The sequence below is a fragment of the Pyxicephalus adspersus genome, chromosome 7 (assembly GCF_032062135.1).
Source record: "Pyxicephalus adspersus chromosome 7, UCB_Pads_2.0, whole genome shotgun sequence".
NCBI classification, from domain to species: Eukaryota; Metazoa; Chordata; class Amphibia; order Anura; family Pyxicephalidae; genus Pyxicephalus; species Pyxicephalus adspersus.
In genome coordinates this window covers 72,520,508-72,542,839 of record NC_092864.1, presented here as the reverse complement: position 1 = coordinate 72,542,839, position 22,332 = coordinate 72,520,508, and the positions used below count along the sequence as shown (strand labels likewise).

The 22,332-nt window shown below is 40.1% G+C and overlaps 2 protein-coding genes across 2 annotated transcripts in view; one reads left to right on the top strand and one right to left on the bottom strand.

Moving 5' to 3' along the window:
* The window catches only part of LOC140336122 (transmembrane protein 180-like), a 25,421-nt gene extending 3,513 nt beyond the window's left edge, over positions 1–21,908 (bottom strand). The window contains exons 1-6 of the mRNA XM_072419177.1: positions 21,754–21,908; positions 16,714–16,879; positions 14,627–15,349; positions 12,873–13,027; positions 4,450–4,558; positions 863–1,092 (exon numbers count right to left, since the gene is read on the bottom strand). Coding sequence (XP_072275278.1) covers positions 863–1,092; positions 4,450–4,558; positions 12,873–13,027; positions 14,627–15,349; positions 16,714–16,866 — 1,370 coding nt within the window. The 5' untranslated portion in view covers positions 16,867–16,879; positions 21,754–21,908. The remainder of the gene's footprint in view (positions 1–862; positions 1,093–4,449; positions 4,559–12,872; positions 13,028–14,626; positions 15,350–16,713; positions 16,880–21,753) is intronic.
* Positions 21,909–22,011: 103 nt separating this feature from the next.
* CDR2 (cerebellar degeneration related protein 2) overlaps positions 22,012–22,332 on the top strand; it is a 23,972-nt gene continuing 23,651 nt past the window's right edge. The window contains exon 1 of the mRNA XM_072418937.1: positions 22,012–22,292. Within this exon, the coding sequence (XP_072275038.1) occupies positions 22,214–22,292 (79 nt within the window). The 5' untranslated portion in view covers positions 22,012–22,213. The remainder of the gene's footprint in view (positions 22,293–22,332) is intronic.

The window sequence follows — 22,332 nt, the reverse complement described above, 5'->3', positions numbered from 1 at the left end:
ATTGTAAAAGAATCTTAATGGGTTTAGCTCTTTTAACAAGAATGGACTTTTTGGGTTGGAGTGGTGTCACCAAAAAAATAAAGAACATTCAATTCCCATGGTACAATGGAGGACATTGAGAACATCACTTTTATGACATTGTAGGTATATATATATATATATATGTAATAGGCTGCGCTAATGGAAGGCTGCTTTTGCCATCCTTCTTCCAACAACAGCATTTAGTTTACAGCCTTTTCTACCGCATTATGTACTCTAACCTGCCACTAGATGGCACCAGGCAAACAATAATATGAGACAACTTTAGTTATTGGGAGATTGACAGACAAACTGTCACCAGACAGATTATATGTGCATTTAACGTTTTCTATGCTTATTAGTTACTTGTAAATAGCTCCCTTTTTTACATAACCAAATCGAAAACTTTTTTTGAATATGGGTAGAATCAAAAACTCAATATCATCTTTTCATTTTGTAATACCCCCCGCCCCCATTCCGCAAAGATTTAGCTTCTTTATTTGTCCTTCTGACCACTGTCACCAATATTATATAGTTGTTACAGAAAAAAACTACCACACTTTTCTGTCAATATTTCAATATAGGAGCTACGGTCACCATTTAATGAACAGCGCTGCGTAATATGTTGGCACTATATAAATCCTGTTTAATAATAATAATAATAACTGTCACCATCACCTTTAAAAACCTGCCCTATTCTTCTCTTAACACAAAAAAGCGTACAACATGCAATATATCTCACTGCATACAATTGTGATTTAAGATAAAACTTTGTGTTGAATTGCTAGAACTTTTGTTCTTGTAAACTCCTGGGACCTATATACAAGGTTCAATAAGGACTTACTTGGGATCTGGCTGGTCAGCCTTGTTGGTGAGATGTTCATATCCATACTGATTTAGTATAGTGACAACAAACATGGGTGCCAGGGACTGAGCAGGCTTTGTGAATAGAGCGTTTGTTCCAAAGACCATTGAAGACAAAGGAGACCTACACAGTGTAATAGGAGAAAAAAAAGAAGACAAGTGAAAATAAAGAAACCATGAAGCAGTGTCTGAATTGTATTTCTTACGGTGCTAAGGCAGTGACCTACATATGCAGACATTTTTTTTTTAAAAATTATAAAAAAATAATAAAATTTGTAAATGTCACAGGGGGCACTGTGAATGGCAAGAGAGTTCTTCTAAATCCAGATTATTATTATTATTACCATTATTGTTGTTATTATTATTAATATTATTATTAGGATGTATATATCACCATATTATTACCATATATTATCTAGCGCTGTACAATAAATAGGGGTTGCAAATGACAGACTAATACAGACAGTGACACATGAGGATGAGGAGAGGACCCTGCCCTGAAGAGCTTACAATCTAAGAGGTGGGGGAAGTATCACAAATACGAGGGGAGATATGTAGTGGTGGGAAGTAGTGATGGTTTCAAAAGACAGAAGAAGATGGGTAGGCAAGTTTGAAAAAATGGGTTTTGAGCGCTCTTTTACATGAGCAAAAACTAGAAACAAGCTGAGGGAAAGCTCCCTGAAGGGAAATTCCTCTCCTCCGCAATGCATACGGAGGAGAGGGATTTCACTTCAGGGGCCATTCCCTGGTGGTGGGCGGAGCCATTAGGGCGGGACTCAGAGTCTGGCCTACTGTGCTCCCGCCCACCCCCGAAATGGCCTAGTGGCCATAAAAGTTTGCTGACCCATGGCCTAAAAAATAACAGCATCTAGAGACTTATGTCTGTCTATCAAGTCATACTGAAGCAGGTGATCCCCTTTGTTTATTGTTTTTAATTGTGGATAACAAAAATTCATCTTTTAATGACTAAGTGGTTGAAATTAGCGATTTGCTGCTTTAAAAGTCCCTTACAGCTTTTTTTGATTGATATTAATAATTGATTTTTGTATGACTATTTGAGGCCAGTCTTAGATTGACTCTACCATAGGATTTTGGAGTTTTGTTACACCTCACCTTATGGTGAACTCAAGAAAAAAAACAATTAAGGCTTTTGACACCATCTGTCTTAGGAACTAGAAAGCTATATGACCCATTTTTGGATTCCATGATCACTTCTAGGTCAAACATTCTTTTGAGTTTCTCTGCAACCACCTGTCCATGGGACTCTAGCATCTGATAGAACTTGAGACAGATATAAAATGAGGTTTAAATAAACATCATATTTAACTGCATACATTACCATACACATGTTAAAATAAACATAAAAACATAAAACATTTTTTTGACTACATTAGAGTAAAAACAAACAAAATATGGTCAGTTTTAAATTTGTTGTGTGTCTGTGTAACAGCAAAATACATTGATTTTGCCCACAGGAGATATTTTTAAACCCCACTACAGCTCATTACTTGGGAATTTATCTAGAATAACCCTAAATAAATATTCCTTTTCCAACATACGCAACAATACGTAATATGTGTTATCTGAGCATCATTCAAGTATGAATATCCATCCTAAGTGTGTGTTCATTATTCTCATTTAATTATCTTAAAACACTTTGTTATTTTTTTTCTTTAAACTGTATCACAAAGGAAGCAAACAAGCAGACATTGTTTAAATTCAGGGTCCCACTTCACACTTTTCAAACAGGGCTACCGCTATTAAGAGAAATAGCAGGAAAAAAATAATAATGCTCATTGTTAATCAATATTAAATACCATTGCAAGACTGTAAATAGTATAATTATTTATTCTGGTACCTTTTTCCTCCCTTAATTCTTTATCTGGTTGTTTTGAGTTCTATGGCTGTTAAGGGGCCTTTCTGTCTGCTCAGTTTTATATGGGAAACATGCTTATTTTTCCATATATCAGGATGGCATACCATGTCATTTACTTCTTGGTTTATAATATTTTTTCACCCCCCAGGATAGTAAGAAGCATATTTCACTGCCACAAAAATATAATGGTCCCCGCTAGCCAATCTTCCTACACCTCTATCAGGTCGATCTCTATTCAAATACAGACATTGGAATAAATAAAACTGAGGCCGGGGACATAGGAGATAAAACCTGGTATTTCAGATGTGACCCACACTACATTTTTCCTCTGCACTAAACACTGGTTAAAAAAACCTCCGGGGAACTTTTCACTAAATTTAGCTGGATATACTATAAAAATAGTAAAGATCCTTGAGGAAAAGTGAGGAAAAGTCTCTTTTGTGAGTACCTATAGATATTTTTTCCTGGTGAATCAGGTGAATGAGCTGTGGGGATAGATGGAGGTGCCCATTACTATCCCACTCCCTGCCTAATTAGGATTAGAATAAGGATTCCCTTTCTTCAACTTGTTTGGTTTTCTTTCTATTTTCTTCTCTTACTCTCATCTCTCTCCTCCCCCTCAAGTTGTAGATTATCCTGTTTGAGAACATCTCTGTTTTAGCTGCAAAGACTGCTGGACGAGATTGTTTGCATTCACCATGGAATGGAGTCAGAGAATTTGAACAAATCTGTTTCGGAGATACATACAGGGGGAGAAAATAAAGTGACCAACAGTACCACATTCTATAAGTAGAGATCGAATAGCAAGGTATTGTGAGGGCAAGAACTCTAAATGGTTCAGTGTACAGCATTGCAGAATATGATGATGCAACATAAATTAATAAATTTTAATTATTATAAATAACCCTTGTGTGTAGTACCCTACATGAGTATGATCCCTAATGCTGGCCATCCCTATATGGATTTTTCAGCCATTTATTTCAATCATTTATTGCTTTATAGGGCTTAGTTCTTATCAACAGAAAACTTGTCTGCATTAATTAAATTGCTTTAAGAACAAAAGTCCAATGAAGATAACTGATTAAGGTTGTGATATTTTTTGTGCCTTGAGCAACAGGTTTATTCATGCAGACATCTGCACAAAATGTATGATTTTGCAATTTAGAAATACTCTTTGAGTTGCCATACAATGACTGGATTTCATCTATTTCATTTAAACCCTAGGAAGTGAATAAACCTTAATATCTTAAAATGATTGACTCTAACTGATGATTCAATGCTAACCAGCTAAGTGGAGGGATGGGGGAGCGAGCGTGTGTACAAGAATTCTCTGCATATTTTGAATACCCCTACTCAAATATCCAGTGGTCTAATCACATTCGTAACAGACGACTAAAAAAAGAGTTATAATATAATTACAGGAAACCCACAGGTAATTAAAGCCTTTAACAAAATATTTTGAAAGTAAACCCATGTTTTAGACTGTTGGGCCCCCTCATACACTGTATTATGAACACTGAAACCCTTTTGTGCTATTATTTTTCTTTTCTATTTTCTTATATAAATATACTAGTTTTCTACTAATATAACTCAGCAGTGATATATTTGCTCATGATATATAGGAATCAGTAACCTATTTTTGGCTACTGTCAAATAACCGAGGTCCAATATAACATCCTATGTATGCTTACTTTGTCATACTTGCCATCCCCCTGATCCATCTCCTCTGGCACACAGCCGTCTGTACTTCTGTAGTGCCGGTAACAATCAGGAGCCAACCTCAGGCAGACTGCAATAAAGCTTTATGGAAGCGGACCACCAATATCTTTACAGAAGCTAAACAAACAATAGAGCATGTCTGGAAACCTTTTAGGTTGTGTTTTGTTGAATTGAAGAAAAGAATCACACAAAAATTTCTATATTACGTTGACCAGTACAACCAGATCTGGTTTCCTGGGGTCACAAACCTTCTTCCTCTTATCTTTATTATTATTAATTTTAAACAGGATTTATATAGCGCCAACATATTACGCAGCGCTGTACATTAAATAGTACATAAACACACTACATATCTCACATCCTTTGTGTGTGAAATTCTAATTTAATTCTAAAGGTGCGTACACACTTCCAATTTTTATCGTTCAAAACGAACGACGAACGAACGACGAACGATCGATTGGGCAAAAATCGTTCAAACTAGTTTACGAAATAGATCATGAAAATAAAAGTGGAAGATCCCCCAAACTAGTCTCAAGCTTGGTTTAAACTAAATTTAGCTTGAAAATAAGCCTTAAGCTATGTACACATGTCAGATTAATCTGGCGTGTGTACAGCGCTCGCTGTCCCTCCTCCGGACAATTGTCCTGACGGATCCACAAACGACGGACGAGGAACAATTGTAATGAAAGCGAAGGGGACAGAGCGGAGCAGGGTGCCACTCCATTGTTCTCCTCCTCCCTTCTCCATAAAGCAAAACGGCTGTATGTACCACATCCGTTCATGCATTTTGCAGTCTTTTGTCCTTGGAAAGGATCGTGAAAGATCTTTTCAACAACAATTATTGCAAGTGTGTACATGAACCTAAGTGAGTCTATGAACCTACCCCGAGACTTTATTAGGTCATATTAGGTGGCTTTGGCCCATAACGACTTTACTATCTTCTAAACTTTCTATTTTTACAGTGCAATAAATATTGTATAATACATATCTTTATATTTTTTTTCTTTTAATAATTTATTGAATAAAATGCAAGGTACACTAGTAGGTAGAGAAACATTTACTCTAGAACTGTCCATTAAGTAGAACTGGAGATAACATTATAAATGGACTTTGAACCAATAATAATCAAGTTGGCAGTTTTAAAACTACAGAGCTAAAATTGAGATGAATGTTTATTGCATTTAATATAAAATGTGCCAAACATTAGGTTAGATATTAATGTGCATGTATAATAGGGACTCCAGGCTCAATGCCTGAAGCCTATCGTCTACGTCCGGCTCTGCTACCGGTTTGCTCATAATACATTGCTTACGGGAAGTTACGTTGGTTTGTATGAAAAGACAGAAATGCAAAATGTTTACTCCCAGGAAAATCATAGAACAATCAGTGTGTATTATCCTTTAACTCCATTGCCAGAGATTGCTATTTTGCACGTCAGATGACCAAACCAATTTTGTTATTCTTCACTTGAATATTACATACATTAAATTAAAAAAAGACAGTGTTGTAATGCAGTATTAGAATTATTATTGTACCTCTAATTCAGTGTTTCTCAAACAGGGTTCTGTTAATCCCTAGGGTTCCTCCCAGGGTTGCTAGGGGTTCCTTGAGCAACAAGCAATTCGTGCCTCTCAGGTCAGTTTAAAGCGTACCTAAACTTAGAAATTTCACTTTACCAAAAAGGGTAGACAACCCATTTATGTAAAGTAAAAATTAAGGTTTTATTTTATTTTTTTTTTTTAATGCAACAGCCTTTTAAAAAAAAAAAGGTACAGCACTGCCTCCTAATTCTTGCTAGCCTAGGCGATCAAGAATGAATGGGAGCAACCCGGGAAGCTCTTGGGTGCGCCTTCGATGCATGCCCGAGCCTTTTCGCGCAAACAGAAAAATTTGCCGATCTCACCCATGCACAGTGAGATCGACAATTTTTTTTATAATCCTACGTCATCTGATCTTGCGCCTGGGTCGGGTGACGTAGGATGAAGAACCCGGAAGAAGAGATGAAGATGACGGCACCCAGGGCACTGGCTCCGGGACGGATGTTGGGACGACACGGGACCTGATGCAAGACACCCCAGGAGGGATCGAACTGCCCTGTGGGATTAAAGGTAAAAGTACTTTTATTTTTTTATTTTTTAGTTTTTAGTTTGGATCCTCTTTAAGTGACACCAACGAGGTGGCTGTCTATAGGGATGACATTCTACCCACTGACCACCACGTTAATGTACTGTGAGCAGTGGATAGAAGAATTATAGAAAGGATTCCCTAAAGACCTGAAAGTTATTTCAAGGTTTTCCTAATGCTACAAAGGACAGGAGAGTCTGTAAAGGCGTACACTGATGAGCATAACAACAGGATCTTACATACAAATATGTGTCATAATTGTGTATATACTATAGTAGAAGCTTATTTTTAGCACATGTTTACTTTGCAAAGTGAATGAGAATAAATAAGGCAATGTATACTCAAAGCAAGGGGAAAAACAAACAAGAACAAAAAAAACGTCACTAGCATATGAATGGATATATTAAGTTAACACAGCTTTGTATTGCTAAGCAAAAAAACAAAAACATTTATTTTGTAAGGGAATAGTCTCTATTACTTTAGTAAATCAACCCCTATGTGCGTGCAAGTTGGTTATGGGTGCAGGTTTAGTTTTGTATTTTTCTTTTTACTTTGTTAAAATGTGAAATGTGAGCTTATCTACGCCGTGGATGACTGTATATAATAGAGGTGACAGATTTGCTTTAGGAAGATAATAAATGTCTAGATGGGACAAGCATGAAAAGAAGCAAACAACATTCTGGAAATGTTTTTTGTTGTTTTGGTGGAATTAAAACCTTGGGCATTCTAGGGAATCTAACACAAACGAATGACAAACTTTTGGACTTGACTCTGAACATCTAATCTTGTTTGAAAAATTACTAGGACGGCTGAACTATTTATATAAAATAGGTTGAAATGAATATGGGACAGGTCTCAAGACAAAAGTAATGAATTATATAGCAAGCTATGGACACAGCCATACTAATAGGGGATATATTTCCCAATGAGCTGTATAATATGAACAAGCAAAACAAGCCAGCCTTCACTAATCATTAAAGTAGAACTACATATTGCTATATGTGGGTGAGCTTTTATGCATTACCATGTCTTCTTCCATTGGTGACAGGTCAGCACTGCAACTATTCCCTATAAATCTACCACCACCATCTGCCCCACTGCTTCTCACAGGTCCTGTGGTAATCTTTTGTGGCCGTTTAGCAGCCACTGATGATGTTACTCCTGTGTTACATCAACCTCAATACCCAGAAAGTAGATTATATTGATAACCTTTGTCTTTCCTAAATATATTATACCAAATTTTTGTGAATAATTGCGAGTGAATAATTGGCTACAATTCTGTTGAGCAGGCCATAAACACAAGTCACAATGGTGGGAGCCCTGTCACGTGTCGGTGCTAGCTTGCTTATATGTTTTAGGGCAGGGAAGATGCATTACAGACCCCACTTGAACTTATTTATTACTTACTAAGGCTAAGTACACATCAGACGATTCTTGTCTGATAATCGGATCACGGCTGATATCGGACGAGAATCTGGCGTGTGTACAGCGCTCATTGTCCGTCATTCAGAAGACCATCCTGGCGGACGAGGGACGATCGTAATGAAAGTGAAGGGGAGAGAGTGCAGTGGGGTGCTCCTCCGTCGTTCTCCCCTCTCCATAGAACGGTGCTGTGCTCGTTCATGCATCGTGCAGTCGTTTGTTGTTGGAAAGGATCGTGAAAGATCCTTTCCAATGATAATTATTGCAAACCTGTATGATCACCATTTCTACCAATAAACCCAAGTAGACATTGTCTAAGAATTGTCAAAATATTTTAACTAGATGCGACCAAATCAGATGATCTGATCTGGTCAGAACCCTGTTGTAGAAATACAGATATGGCCAAATTCCACACCAATCCAATTTCCACATACAATGATAAATAGAGGTTGGCTGCTGATTTTAGGGGCAAGTAAATAGAATCATCAACTATTGGAAATATTTGTTTAAAAACCTTTCTGCAATAGCCTTCCCCTTTTGCACTGACATGGCTTTGTTTAGGAGATTGTGCCTTAGCATATGTGCCCATTCCTGAATGCTACACTGCACGCTAATAAACAAGGCCCACTTTATAGTTTCTAGCCTTGGAATTTAAAATGTGAAAACTAAAAAAATATGAGAAATTTGTCCATATTTTATAAGTACAGAAATTACAATATAAATAGTTTTGTCTGCATAGCATCATATCATTATGGGAACAAATATATGGGCTGCTTCACAATTATGAGTTATAGTTCTGTAACTTATTCATTATTTTACTTGACTTAGACTAGAATATTGATTTTATTAGTTCTTTTAACATTGAGTGTATTGTTATCAGCACAGACTGGAGTTTACTGCAATGTACTCCCCCTTCTACTGGCAATGTTCTCCTATCCAGCAGCATGACGTTCTTCATTTGGTTAAATGTTGGTTGTAGAGTTGTGTTAAAAAATCAAAAATTTTATAGATGAATAATCACCACACAGCAGGTTGAAACCCAATGCCAGGATTTGGACCATACCTTACGGCAGAGGTAGGCAAACTCCAGCCTTTGGACCGGATACGGCTCAGCCAGTATTCCAGACTGGCCTAACACCCCCCTAGTTATTTATTGTTGGATCCGGCCTAATTGAATTGATGCGATATCGCGAGTTCCCACCATATCATCGAGTTCCCGCACAGTAACCCCAATTACTATGCCTACCAGTCTCCGAAAGGTTGACCTCGAGCGTGTCTTCAACCCCGAATAGACTGACGATTTACTCTTCGTCCAACGTGGCAACAAAGCCCTGTGTTTAGTGTGCAACGACACCAACAGCAATTTCAAGCGGTCGAATCTCAAGGGGCATTAGCAGAAGACTGAGGCTGCTCGCTTGCAGTCACGGTTGGAAAAAACCTTTCCTTGGATACCTTGTTTCTTCTGGCCTTCTTGACCTCCTGAAATGGACTAGTAGTCCAAAAAGTTTGCTGACCCCTGCCTTACAGTTTTAATCTCTATCTATATCTAATGGGGAAATATTATTGTGGAGAATGGTATTTCAGACACTTGTTCCAGTTTAGCGGCACTTTGCCCACTTTTATTCACAAAACAAACAAATCTTCCAGAGTTTCCCCCCGCAGGGGATCAATGTTATCACAAAAAAAAAAATTGCGTCCTGGCTCTCAGACACTCCCTTCAGAGTTTCTGGTAGACCTTCTTCAAGCTCACCTGTTCTCCTGAGCCACCTGGCCTGGCTCCAACTTTCCCCTGATTCACAGGCCTGCTTCCTTTTTATTATTATTGGTCAGGTGCTCCAGGGCCGTTCTCAAATTCTAGCCTGGAATAGGAAGGAGTGCCGGGCCTGGATCTAAAATAAAAGTCAGCAATTCCGCTGCAACATTACTACTAATAGCCTTATTTAGGCCCTTTAATCCCTTTTCCATGGAAGATTGAGGGAAATTGGCATCATAGGTTCCTATTTACTGCACTAAATAGTGGATAAAGTTTTTCTAGTGGTTTCAGAAGACAAATACCACACTTTTCAGGATTGTCAAATCTGAAGAATGAGTGTTAAGCTGCGTACACATGTCAGACTTTTCTCGGCCGATAATCGGCCAGATATCGGGCGAAAATATGGCGTGTGTACAGTCGGCGTCTTCCATCGTCCGAACGACCGTCCTGGCGGATCCACAGACGATGAACGACGACCGATCCTAATGCAAGGGAAGGGGGAGAGCGCGCAGCAGGGTGCCACTCCGTCGCTCTCCTCCTCCCCTCTCCATAGAGCAGAACGGTTCTGTATGTACAGCACCGTTCATGCATCGTGCAGTCCTTTGTCGTTGGAATGGATCGTGAAAGATCCTTTCCAACGACAAAAATTGCACGTGTGTACGCAGCTTTAGTGAAACGCTGGTACTAATAAAGCAATGCCTTCTCACCTTATCAGATATCCCATATCATAGTTGTAAAGTATATCTCTCACTTCCCTGAATCATTACAGATATCAGTAAAATAAAAAAGTAGGCCCTGCTAAGTGCTTTAATCCTTTTAATAAAGAATAAGGCCTGAATATAGAAATAGATTGTCAAATGCACACTTGTTATAACCAGGAAGTTGCATTCTTTGTTACAACAAGTTAGTGAAGCAACACAGTTGTGTTGAATAAATAATATTTAGACCAAATGAACAGCAGTGTGTCAAGCAGTTATACTTTGTACAATGGAATCTAACAGTTGCACTCTTTCACAGTTTGGATTACATAGCCTGTGTGTTTCTGCAGTCCAAACTCCAGCCACGTTTCAGATTCTTACCTTGTGGTCGACCAGTTTATTTTGGACAAGGGTAAAAAACATTAATGCATTCCAAATAGATCAACAAGCAATAACTTATTGACTAAAATGATGCCCCGTGATCTGGGTGAGTGGCACAAAATCAGAGAAAGACTGGTTTTATTTAATATGAAACATCAGCAAATAAAAGGGAATTGCAAATTAATAAAAGGAATTGAGGAACTATGAGGAGAGATTAGCTGAACTGAATGTATTCTTCCTTGAGAAGAGACGTATAAGGGGGGATATGATCACCCTGTATAAATATATAAATGGTCCATATAGAGAACTCTCTTCCTCAATATTCACTTTCAGATCATTAACCTGACTTACTATGATACTATGTATGTACCACTGCTTCTGGTACAGTCTGAATATTTCCCCCAGAGCCTGCACAATTAAAAGATATTTATTCATACTCTCATAATTCCTCAGGGGTGAATTTTAATAATATTGAGTTAATGGGAACCATGGTGTATACAGCATTATACCGTTATACCGTGGTTACAATGCACTGCAGAACCAGTCATGCAAGGCAGAAAAAGTTACAGCAGAATCCATCATACCACTGACAGATTAATCATAACACGACTGCTTCTCTGAACCAGTTATTTGCTATACTATTATTTGACAGCTCTGAAACAACACGGGCAATAATAAACGTCTCACTTTTCATCACATGCTGCAGCAAACAAATTTGACAAATACTATTTGACAAATATTACGGGTCATATGATTCACTTTATAATTTTTCCATGTCAAGTAATCTATGGAGACTGTAGAGCCTATACAATACCTAAGCAGTCTTCAAGACTACAATTATTTCCCTAAAATACTTTAAATTACCATATAAACACTCTTGTGTGCTTACAGGTACCTTTGTAAAGTCTCTGCCCCAGGAAAAGTTGTAGGCTGACACATTCCCTCTAACAACTCCACCTGGACATGCAGCTGCTAGGAGAAAGGTTGGAAATCACAGGGGGCCATAGAGAAATTTAATGTGTACCTCTCCCCAAACAGGGAGAATGGAATGACATGGATACAGGATTAGGGGAAGAAGAAGTAAATTATAATTACACATTATAGAGTTGTTTGCCCAAATAATTCAAAAAGTTTTTTTATAACTTTTTGGAACTGTAACAAAGAGCAATTGCCCCCGTTTAATTGACAACTTAGTTTCAGTGACAATAGTCTATAGTCAGTAACTAAAAAAAGTCAATATCTTATTACGTACAGGGACACCATAGGTATATAGGTTTGTTCGGAGGTTCAGCTTTTCTAATTTTTGTTTCTACATTACTGGAACAAATCCTTTATTTTAAGGGTCATATGAAGTGGTGCATGGACATTATCTGCATAGGCTGCTTTCCACGTCCATGTAAAACAGATTAAACCTAAAGCGTATGTAAACTCAACATTTTTACTTTACATATTTTTACGTAAAAATGTTATTTGTTTTTTTTTTGCAACACCCTTTTTCGCTGCGGTGATCAAGACTTAATGTGAGCGCAGAGCCTCCCGGGATACCTACATCACGTGTTCCGGGAGGTTCTGCCTGCTCCTTCTGCGCATGCCCCGATTTCAGGCATGCACAGAAGGGGAATTTTTTCCACCAAGGGGAAAGAGATGCCAACCTCACGCATGCATGACGTAGCCCTTCACAGCGGCTACATCACCCGACCTCACACCTGCACAGTGCGAGATTGGGTGACGTAGCAAAAAGACAGAAGGAAAGAGAGAAGATGTGGGGATGAAGAGGAACTCCTGTACTACACAAGATTGGATCATGGGAATGACCAGCGCCATTGAGGGATCTGTGTGATTAAAGGTAAGTGTCATTTTTTTATTTTTAGTTTAGTTCTACTTTAAACACAATGTGCATGAAGAGGTAATTGTACGCTTCTTAGTCAATGCTAAGAACCAGACAAGAACCAGAAACAGTTGCTTTTCTTTTTAACAGGACAGTGACAAAAACCAGGCATGAGAGAGGTTTACTTACATGTTAGTGACAAGGAATGTAGCTAGAATATAGTAATGCTGAGGTCCTATTAAAAACATCAGAACTGCTGAAATGACTTCCACATAGAATCCCCACAGGATCACCTTGTAGTAACCAATGTTTAACAGCAATGAGTGACTGATCAGCACAAGAAACTGAAATTATAGGAGAAGAGGAAATATACTATTATGAATAATGAAAAACTGAAGAAAGCATTCAAGATTGTATGTTTCATAAAAATGTCATTATAACAGCCTTTTTAAAGGTCCAACCCTGAACCTACTATACTCACCTTTGCCGCTCGCTACTAGCAATGTTATATTCAGCCTCAGTCCTTGTAACATACCTTTGTAACATACCTGGGGCGTCCTTGTATGGGGATGTGACTACTTTTAGGATTCAGTGCTCAAACCTGATTTTGTATAAGGGGTAGATCTAAGGCTACGTACACACGTCAGATGATTCTCGTCAGGCAATCGGCTCAGGGCTGATATCAGACGAGAATATGGCATATGTACAGCACTCGGCGTCCAAACGACTGTTCTGGCAGGTGCACGGATGGGGAACAATCGTAACGAAAGTGAAGGGGAGAGAGTGCAGCGGGTGCCACTCCGTTGTTCTCTCCCCTCTCCTCTCCATAGAGTAGAACATTGCTGTATGTACAGAGCTCGTTCATGCATCATGCAGTCGTGAAAGATCATTTCCAATGACAAATATTCACTGTATGTATACAGCCTAAGGGGGTCTGAAGGTGGGCTTGTGCAGACAGACATTATACGAGGTTGCCAAACACTCTCAGATACTGGATCTTATGGAGATTGTAGTAAGCCAACCAGCTTAGTATATATATGCATAAGAATATTTTCAAAGACAGGTAAAACACTGCATGAATAATGCGGGCTCTGAAGCTGCCCTGAATGCATTGCCCATCTGTGCAAAGCCTAAGGGTTTGTTACATAACTTTGAGCATTGGAATGCTCCGTGTTTGACAACCATTCTTTTAAATTATCAGCTGATTTGCAGTAAATCACACACAAATGTAATGCAGGCTGCATTTTTTTTTTAAATGGATGTGCTGCACTGTATTCACAAAGTGCATTTGGGGTGCCACCCAGGACACCAACACTTCTTGTAACTTGCATTAGTATACCTACTACATGCATAAATGCAAATACTCGAGTGGGAACCAAGGCCCTAAAACATTTTTTTCTGTGACAACACAACATGTTGTATGTCTGGGATTACTTTACCAATGCTAATATTTTTTTAAGTTTAAGAAGGAGGAAAAACAAGCTATTGTAAAACATACCGTTTTCAGTGTCCTCATTCGGGGACTTTCTGTCCCATCATTGGGATGGAGTCATAAAGACAGGACTTTGTATATGGGTAACAAAAACAGTTGTTTTGGATCCTCTATTATTGGTAATATCGGTATTGGTAACATAGTAATCAGGGGATTGTTATATAATACAATATTGCTGTTCTATCATTTACAAAAGTACGCTTGTTCTCAGCCTTTGCAGTCTGAAATGGTCTTTAGCATAATCCAGATAAATATTTATTTATCATCTGCCATTATAAATAAAATGGAAAAGCCAATCTAACACAAGCAAAGTACAAAGGTTACTAATCTAAATAAACCATAATGAAAGTTTTAATGATACACAAATAGAAATTATATCAGTAACTGTCTTTGTGAAAACAGACTGTAGATCTATTCTTATTTCCACCAGTAACTTTAAAGTGACACTTACCTGGGGAAAAATAGATCCAGCCCCATACATAATGCTTCTTACAATAGAAGGAAGGGCATCTTTAGGAATCAGGTTATCAGCAAATATCATCATGAAGTTACTGCAAAAGGTAGCATGAAAAACTTGAAAAAAGTTCATAGATACAAAAAGCAGAAAGTTTTTTTGAGTGAGGATCTGCTTGGTGAGTGTCAGCACAGAGGTCCAGGAGAGTGAGGTGTCCGAGTGGCTGTTGCTCTCCAGATATTTTTGTTCATACTGGCTCACTCCAAACATACCGGTATAACACATGCATGCAGCGGACAGTACTGCCAAGCAAATGGTGAATGTCTGAAATCTTGGAATGTTCTCCATGTTATCAGACACTATTCCACAAAAAAGGATGCTTGAGGAGCCCAGTAGTGAAGCCACCTGGTTGTATTTAATGAGCTGAAGACGGCTTTCATGTTTTGTTGAAATCTCAGTAAACAGGGCACACTGGGCGAGAAGAACAAAGGTAAGCATGCCATCGAACACACAAAGTGCTACAACAAGATGGATGCCACTAAGCCATTCACCTTCTGAGTAATCTTTCCATGGAAACCAAGGAATGAGGAAGGCCAGAGCATAAAATGGCGCTCCAAAAAGGATAGACCTGCGGCGTATAGAGCAGAATTCTGACTTTGAATTATCTTGTATGTATCCAAATAAAGGATCGTTGATGGCATTCCAGATCATGAACACAACCTGAGTGATGAAACAAAATTGTAATAAAGCTAGGTACCTTCTTTCATCTTCCACGGAAAATTCAATACACTGACACCCTGTCCTTTCCACCGCCACACCATTACACACCTCTGTGCTCGCCACCACTGCAGTGACAAGCCCTTGCATATTCTGCCCATGCATAAAGGAGAACACCTTTGCTAGTGTATAAGTAAAGGTATATGTGCCAGCCCTGCAGACTACCAATAAATGTCTCTTTCATACTGTCATTTTTTTCTGGTGACATTTTCTTTATTTTTACTGAATTATTTTTCTTCTAGCTAAAAGATGGTTAAACATCAACACACAGTTTATGTCTCTTTAATGAAGTCTAACCCACATTAGGGAAAAGCGTCTAGTCTGGTCCACCCTATAATTTAAAACATATTAAAATGCATAATTGAGTCTGTCTAAATGTACCCAGAGACATGAGATAATCCTCAACCAATCAGACACAGTGAATCATTCTACAGATACTTTCTGGCTGAATAATTTTTGCATAAACATGCTTATTCACTTTATACACACCTTTATGCACTAATTTGTTGTAATTATCTTATCCGTCTCAGAGAAATTATTTTGGGTTCTCTTCCAGCAAGGTGAAACGAGAAGCATAAAACATACATGCAGAATATAAATAAGTGTAACAATAGCACATGTATGTGTTATTCGGCTTGATCATACTTTCTGCTAATTCAAAAGAGCACTCAAACCCATCAAACTTCTGTCTCCTAAACCCTCACTACTTCCCACCGCTCCAAATATCCCCTCCAATTGTGTGTTACTTCCCCACATCTCCTAGATTGTAAGCTCTTCTGGGCAGGGTCCTCCCTTCCTGTGTCGCTGTCTGTGATTTGCAACCCCTATTTATTGTACAGCGCTGCATAATATGTTGGCGCTATATAAATCCTGCTTATTAATAAATATAATAGTAATAATGTATATTCAGAGTACTAGATCCAAACATTATAGTAGCACCTCAGGGTTTGCACTAGAACTGTCCTGTTATGAAACATTGGAAGGGTACAGGTCACACAACAGCAAATATTTACAAACTATTTAGTTGCTTTTCTTCCCAAAATAGTATTGGATGTCTCTATGGGGTCTAATAATAAACCAGTGAATCTGATATTCACCAACATTTCTTCAGTGGAGAATCAGCTGCAGCCAATGAAAACACATAGCCCGGAACATTCTCCACCAGAGAATATCTGTTGTCAGCTTCACTGCTTTATATATATGATTTATGATTTAGAATTGCATTGGTGCCGTTTCTTATTTTCTGACAAGTTCCTGAATGTGTTAATATGGATACAATTGTTAAGAAATAGAAATATTTATAGTACCTGAGCTTGATGAAAAGCTCCCTCGGATATTTTGTAGCGATTAAGAAACAGCTTCACGTAATAAAAGTTGAATATATGATTCATCATTCCAGCTCCTAATGTGGTCATGGAGTAGGCCAGAGCGGGCCTGTTAATTCCAAAGAATAACGTCATGCTTATAGTTCACCTAAGGAAACAATAACAGAAATAAAGCAATGTTACTAAATGGTTTTTGTCACCACTACAAGAAGAAATAAAAGAACTGTCGGAAGACATATCAGGGCTGCTACTGCGGATTTCTCCTAAAAATTCCAGTCTCCCCACTGTGTCTTTCTTTCAAGTTTCCCGAGTCAGGGGCCCTTTTCTCTGATGTATTTGCCACCTGTATGTTTTGGTGAGAAAAAGGTGAGAAATAGTATCTTATGTGATGTCATCTTATATGACTTGTTTCCAATTCAGGAAGTACGGGGACATCTTTAAAAGCGTCACAGAGGGTTCCAAACACATCTATGCATTTTAATGTATAACTCCTTGTACACGCTCTTATCATCTCGTCCGGACTACTGTAACCTCCTCCTCTCTGGTATTCCACGAAACCCGACTCTCTCCTCTACAATCTATTATGAATGCTGCAGCCAGACTCATCCATCCTTCCCTCCGCTCCTCTTCCGCTACATCTCTTTGTAGTTCTCTTCATTGGCTTCCTTTTCACCCGAGAAACAAATCTAAGCTCCTGTGCTTTGCCTTCAAATCCCTCCACAGCTCTTATCCCACTTACATTTCTGACCTGATAGATAAATACTCCCCTAGCCGCTCTCTCCGCTCCTCCAATGACCTATTAATGACTTCCTCACTCATAACCTCATCACACGCACGGCTCCAAGACTATTCCAGAGCTGCCCCAACTCTCTGGAATGGTTTTCCTCGTCCTATTCGGCTTGCTCCTACTTTCTGCTCATTTATAAGAGCCCTCAAAACCCAACGCTTCAACCTCACCTACCCCTCTTCTTCTGTGTGATACACATTGGTCTAAAATGATTGTGTTACACGTGATGCATCAATAAACCTTACAGCGACATTGACAAACACTAATACACCCTTAGATGGCATTAAAGGCCCAACAGATGTTCTAATCCTTTACCCATCTTTTCTAAATCTGCCTGTCCTAAAACATGTACCTCAGGTCAGCACATGCCACTACTATATTATTGAAGTGTACCATCAGTCACTGCATGAAAATGGTACAAAAACAGACCAGGTCACCCAGAATACGATATATATGTCATATAGCCTTGCACTAAAAATAAAAAGAGAGAGTTTGCTGTTTTACCAACCCTGGCTGAATATTGTGAACTCCCTACCACAGCATAAAATGACCTTTCCTCCCAGAAATATTTGTGTGCGTTATAATAGAAGTTGGCAGCATAAAAAAGGCGTCAATCTTTATCCAGAATATAGTTAAAGTATGAAGCTTGCTTGTGTCACATAAATGTTGTACATGTAAAGTTAGGGGGGTCATAGTTTATTTGCTCCTTTATTATGTGGGCACCGAAGCTCAGAGCACCCCAGTTACACTTCGGCCCATTCCACATATTTCCCCCGGAGTTGGGTGCATCGTTGCCATCTTTGTGGCAATGTCTGTATCTTTCAGGGTGGAGCATTGTTTAGTGAAGGATAGTGATCACCCTGGGGTTTTTTTTGGGGGGGTGATAGAGAGAGGGAGAATTCAAGTCTCTGCCAAAATTGTATTACTGCCTGTGCTCCTATGGCTGGGCATTCCCACAAGTAAAGAAATATAATTCCTAATGGAAAATGTATCTCATCCTCACTTTATCCAAACACTGAGCTTACAATTGACAGGAAGGTAAAATGTGTGAGTGAAAAAAAGCCCCACGGGGTTCATTTAGGGTCAGACTGGTAAGGACAACCACCTGGCCTAGTGGCAAATTTTTGTGAATCCTGTGACCTCCTATACACATAAACAAGTTTTGGGGGGCATATTACTGGGGCCCACCAAAAAACTTGTAAAAACCTCTGGTGGGCCGCAGTAACATCCCCCCCAAATTTGTTTCCCATTTCAACCTTGGTTCAATACACGCTCATTGCCCAAAATGATTACTTACAATTATCACTAGACAAAAACATAAAGCGGAACACAACGCAAAAGAAAAAAAACAGACTTACCTTTAATCTCACAAATTTGGGTCCTTCGTTGTCTCGATATCTGTCGTCGGCCCAGCGCAAAAAAGGGCCGACATCTTTCTCTCTCTTCTTCCGGGTTCTTCTTCCTGGTCACCCATCTTGCACTGTGCAGGCGTGAGATCGGGTGATGTAGATGGAAAAAAGATTGCCGTACTCAGCATGTGTAAGATCGGCAATATTTTTTCTTCCATTTAAGAAAGGGCTCCAGAGATGCCTGAGATCACACGTGTGCAGAAGCAGCAGCCAGAGTTTCCCGGGAGGCTTTGCGCTCCATTCTGTGGCGATCACAACAGAAAGGGGCGGTGCTGCACCCATTTTTTTTTTCTTTTAAAAATAACATTTTCCCCTTTACATATAAGGGTTGTCTACCCTTCTATGTAAAGTGAAAATCTTGAGTCGACAGTCGATGCCTCGATCATTTCACTGGCCGATGAAGAAATGGAGGGTGAAGCTGTCCATGGGAGAGGAAGGCTCCCTGCTCTTACAAGAATGTTTGTTTTTGTATGTGTCACCGCAGATTCACTTCCTGTCCTGTGTGTAAAAATATACAAATATATACAAGATATTAGTCTCAGGCTACGTACACACGTGCAATAGTCTGATAATCGGCTCAGGACTGATAATAAAGGATGAGAATCTGGCGTGTGTACAGCTCTCGTCGTCTGGATGACTGGCCTGGCGGATCCACAGACGAGGAACGATCGTAATGGAAGTGAAGGGGAGAGAGCACAGCGGGGTGCTGCTCCATCATTCTCCCCTCTCCATAGAGCAGAACGGTGCTGTATGTACAGAGCTCCTTCATACATCGTGCAGTCTTTTGTGGTTGGAAAGAATCCTGAAAGATCCCTTCCAACAACCATTATTGCTTGTGTGTATGCAGCCTTACACTTCAGGTAAAACCTCCAGGTAGATGCAACTTCTGAAATGGGTTGGTCCAATCTGAGGTGTTCGCCAAAACCCAACTTATTGGTAATCTGCAACTTATTGGCAGCAGGGTGGCTCAGTGGATAGCACTCCGGCCTTTGCAGCGCTAGGTCCTGGGTTTGAATCCCAGCCAGGACACCATCTGCATGGAGTTTGCAGGTTCTCCCCGTGTCTGCGTGGGCTTCCTCCCACATCTTCTTATATATTATTATTATTACACTGTATTTATATAATAAATGTGAAGTTAATTGGCTTCCCCCTAAATTGACCTTAGACTATATTAATGACATATGTCTATAGTAGGGACATTAGATTGTGAGCTCCTTTGAGGGACAGTTAGTCACATGACTATGGACTTTGTACAGCGCTGTGTAATATGATGGTGCTATATTAATATTGTGTAATAATATTAATAATATATAAGAAAAATGCCTCAAACAATGATTGGTGTCAAATAATCATATATTAGCATAATAATAATAAAATGTCTTGATTGGAGTGAGGAAGGGTTAGAACCATGGTCGGGTTTTATGGCTGACTCAGGCCTGGATGGGAAGATTTCCATCACTTCCTGTCTCTGTGACCCCCAGATCGGAGGGGACCTTAAAGTAGAACTAAACTAAAAATAAAAAATTTACACTTACAGTACCTTTATTCTTGCAGATCCCTCGATGGCGCTGGTCCTTCCCACGATCCGGTTCCATGTCATCCTGGAATTCCTCTTCGTCCCGGTGCGGCCATCTTCCCTCTTCATCACCCCATCATGTACTGTGCCGGCATGAGATCGGGTGACGTAGCCGCTGTGAAGGGCAAAAAAGAAAGAGCCGATCTCACTGCGCATGCGTGAGATCCGCATCTCTCTCCCCTTGGTGGAAATAACGCCCGAGATCAAGCATACGCAGAAGGAGCCGGAGCCTCCCGGGATGCGTGACGTAGGTATCCAGGCGGCTCTGAGCTCCCGTTAAAGCAAAGCTAAACTCAGAACTTTCACTTAACATAAAAGGGTAGAAAACACTTTCATGTAAAGTAAAAATTCTGTTGCAGCACCGCCACCTAATTCTCCATCACCCTGATCACAGCCGCAATGAAGACTTAAAGGGGCAGTGCTGCACAATTGTCTACCCTTGTATGTAAAGTAACGATGGTGAGATTAGGCACGCTTTAAGTCTGAGGTAAGAGCACTGTGTGATATAGGACCACTTCCTGTCTGGGAGTGTGGGGTCACCAGGATGTAAAATCACTTCCTGTGTGGGGTCGCCGGGATGTGAAATCACTTCCTGTCTGGGAGTGTGGGGTCGCCGGGATGTGAAAGCACTTCCTGTGTGGGAGTGTGGGGTCATCGGGATGTAAAATCACTTCCTGTCTGGGAGTGTGGGGTCACCAGGATGTAAAATCACTTCCTGTGTGGGAGTGTGGGGTCGCCGGGATGTGAAAGCACTTCCTGTCTGGGAGTGTGGGGTCGCCAGGATGTGAAAGCACTTCCTGTCTGGGAGTGTGGGGTCGCCGGGATTTGAAAGCACTTCCTGTCTGGGAGTGTGGGGTCGCCGGGATTTGAAAGCACTTCCTGTGTGGGAGTGTGGGGGTCACCGGGATGTAAAATCACTTCCTGTCTGGGAGTGTGGGGTCACCAGGATGTGAAAGCACTTCCTGTCTGGGAGTGTGGGGTCACCAGGATATAAAAGCAATTCTCCTCAGTGGGGACACATGCACAGGTTGTAATATACGAATCTAAGTACTTTTTATATCAGACATCTATGGCATAACACAGGCAAAAAGAAACATACATGCACAAAACATGAATGAGAGAAACCCTGGCTGTATATGGATTATTTATCTATTATTATATCAGAGGATATTGCCCATTACAGTATGGCATGCCATAAGAATGTCATTTATCATATCCGACCACCACCAGAGAATGTAAAGCATTCGCACTATGCGCATACTACCACACAGCGAGAGCCAGGGGTCATGGGGCGAATGGCTGCTGCTCCTGCGCACTGGAAGCTCCCACCAGCCTGTTGCCCCTCGCAACCGAACGCCTCAGCCCTCTTTCACCACAATACGAAAGAATCAATGCACCACTAAGCGGGGTGAGTTTCCATATTTACCAATAACAAGCGGCAGAAATCCCTCCGTGCCAGTGGATTGGTCAGTTTCTGGCACCTGTTGTTCCTACTCAATACGCTATTAGTCCATTTGTAAACAGTCCCTCCCCTATGTAAAGTGGACGTCATAGACTCGGACTGCCACGTTGCGGAGAGGTTCGGGAGTTCTCGGCATTTTCCGTCAGCACTGTGGATGTGGGAGGGGCTGCGTGTCTGGGAGAGGCTTCTTGAGCTGTCAGTATCAGCCGGTGCTTGTATCCCGGGAGAGCGGAGACACACCGGGCAACATGCTCACCGATAGCAACGTGGAGGAGTTCGAGATCAAAGAGGATGAGCCGTGGTATGATCAGCAGGACCTGCAGCAAGGTGAGAGGGGTGATAGGGAGGGATGACTGAGGGGTGATAG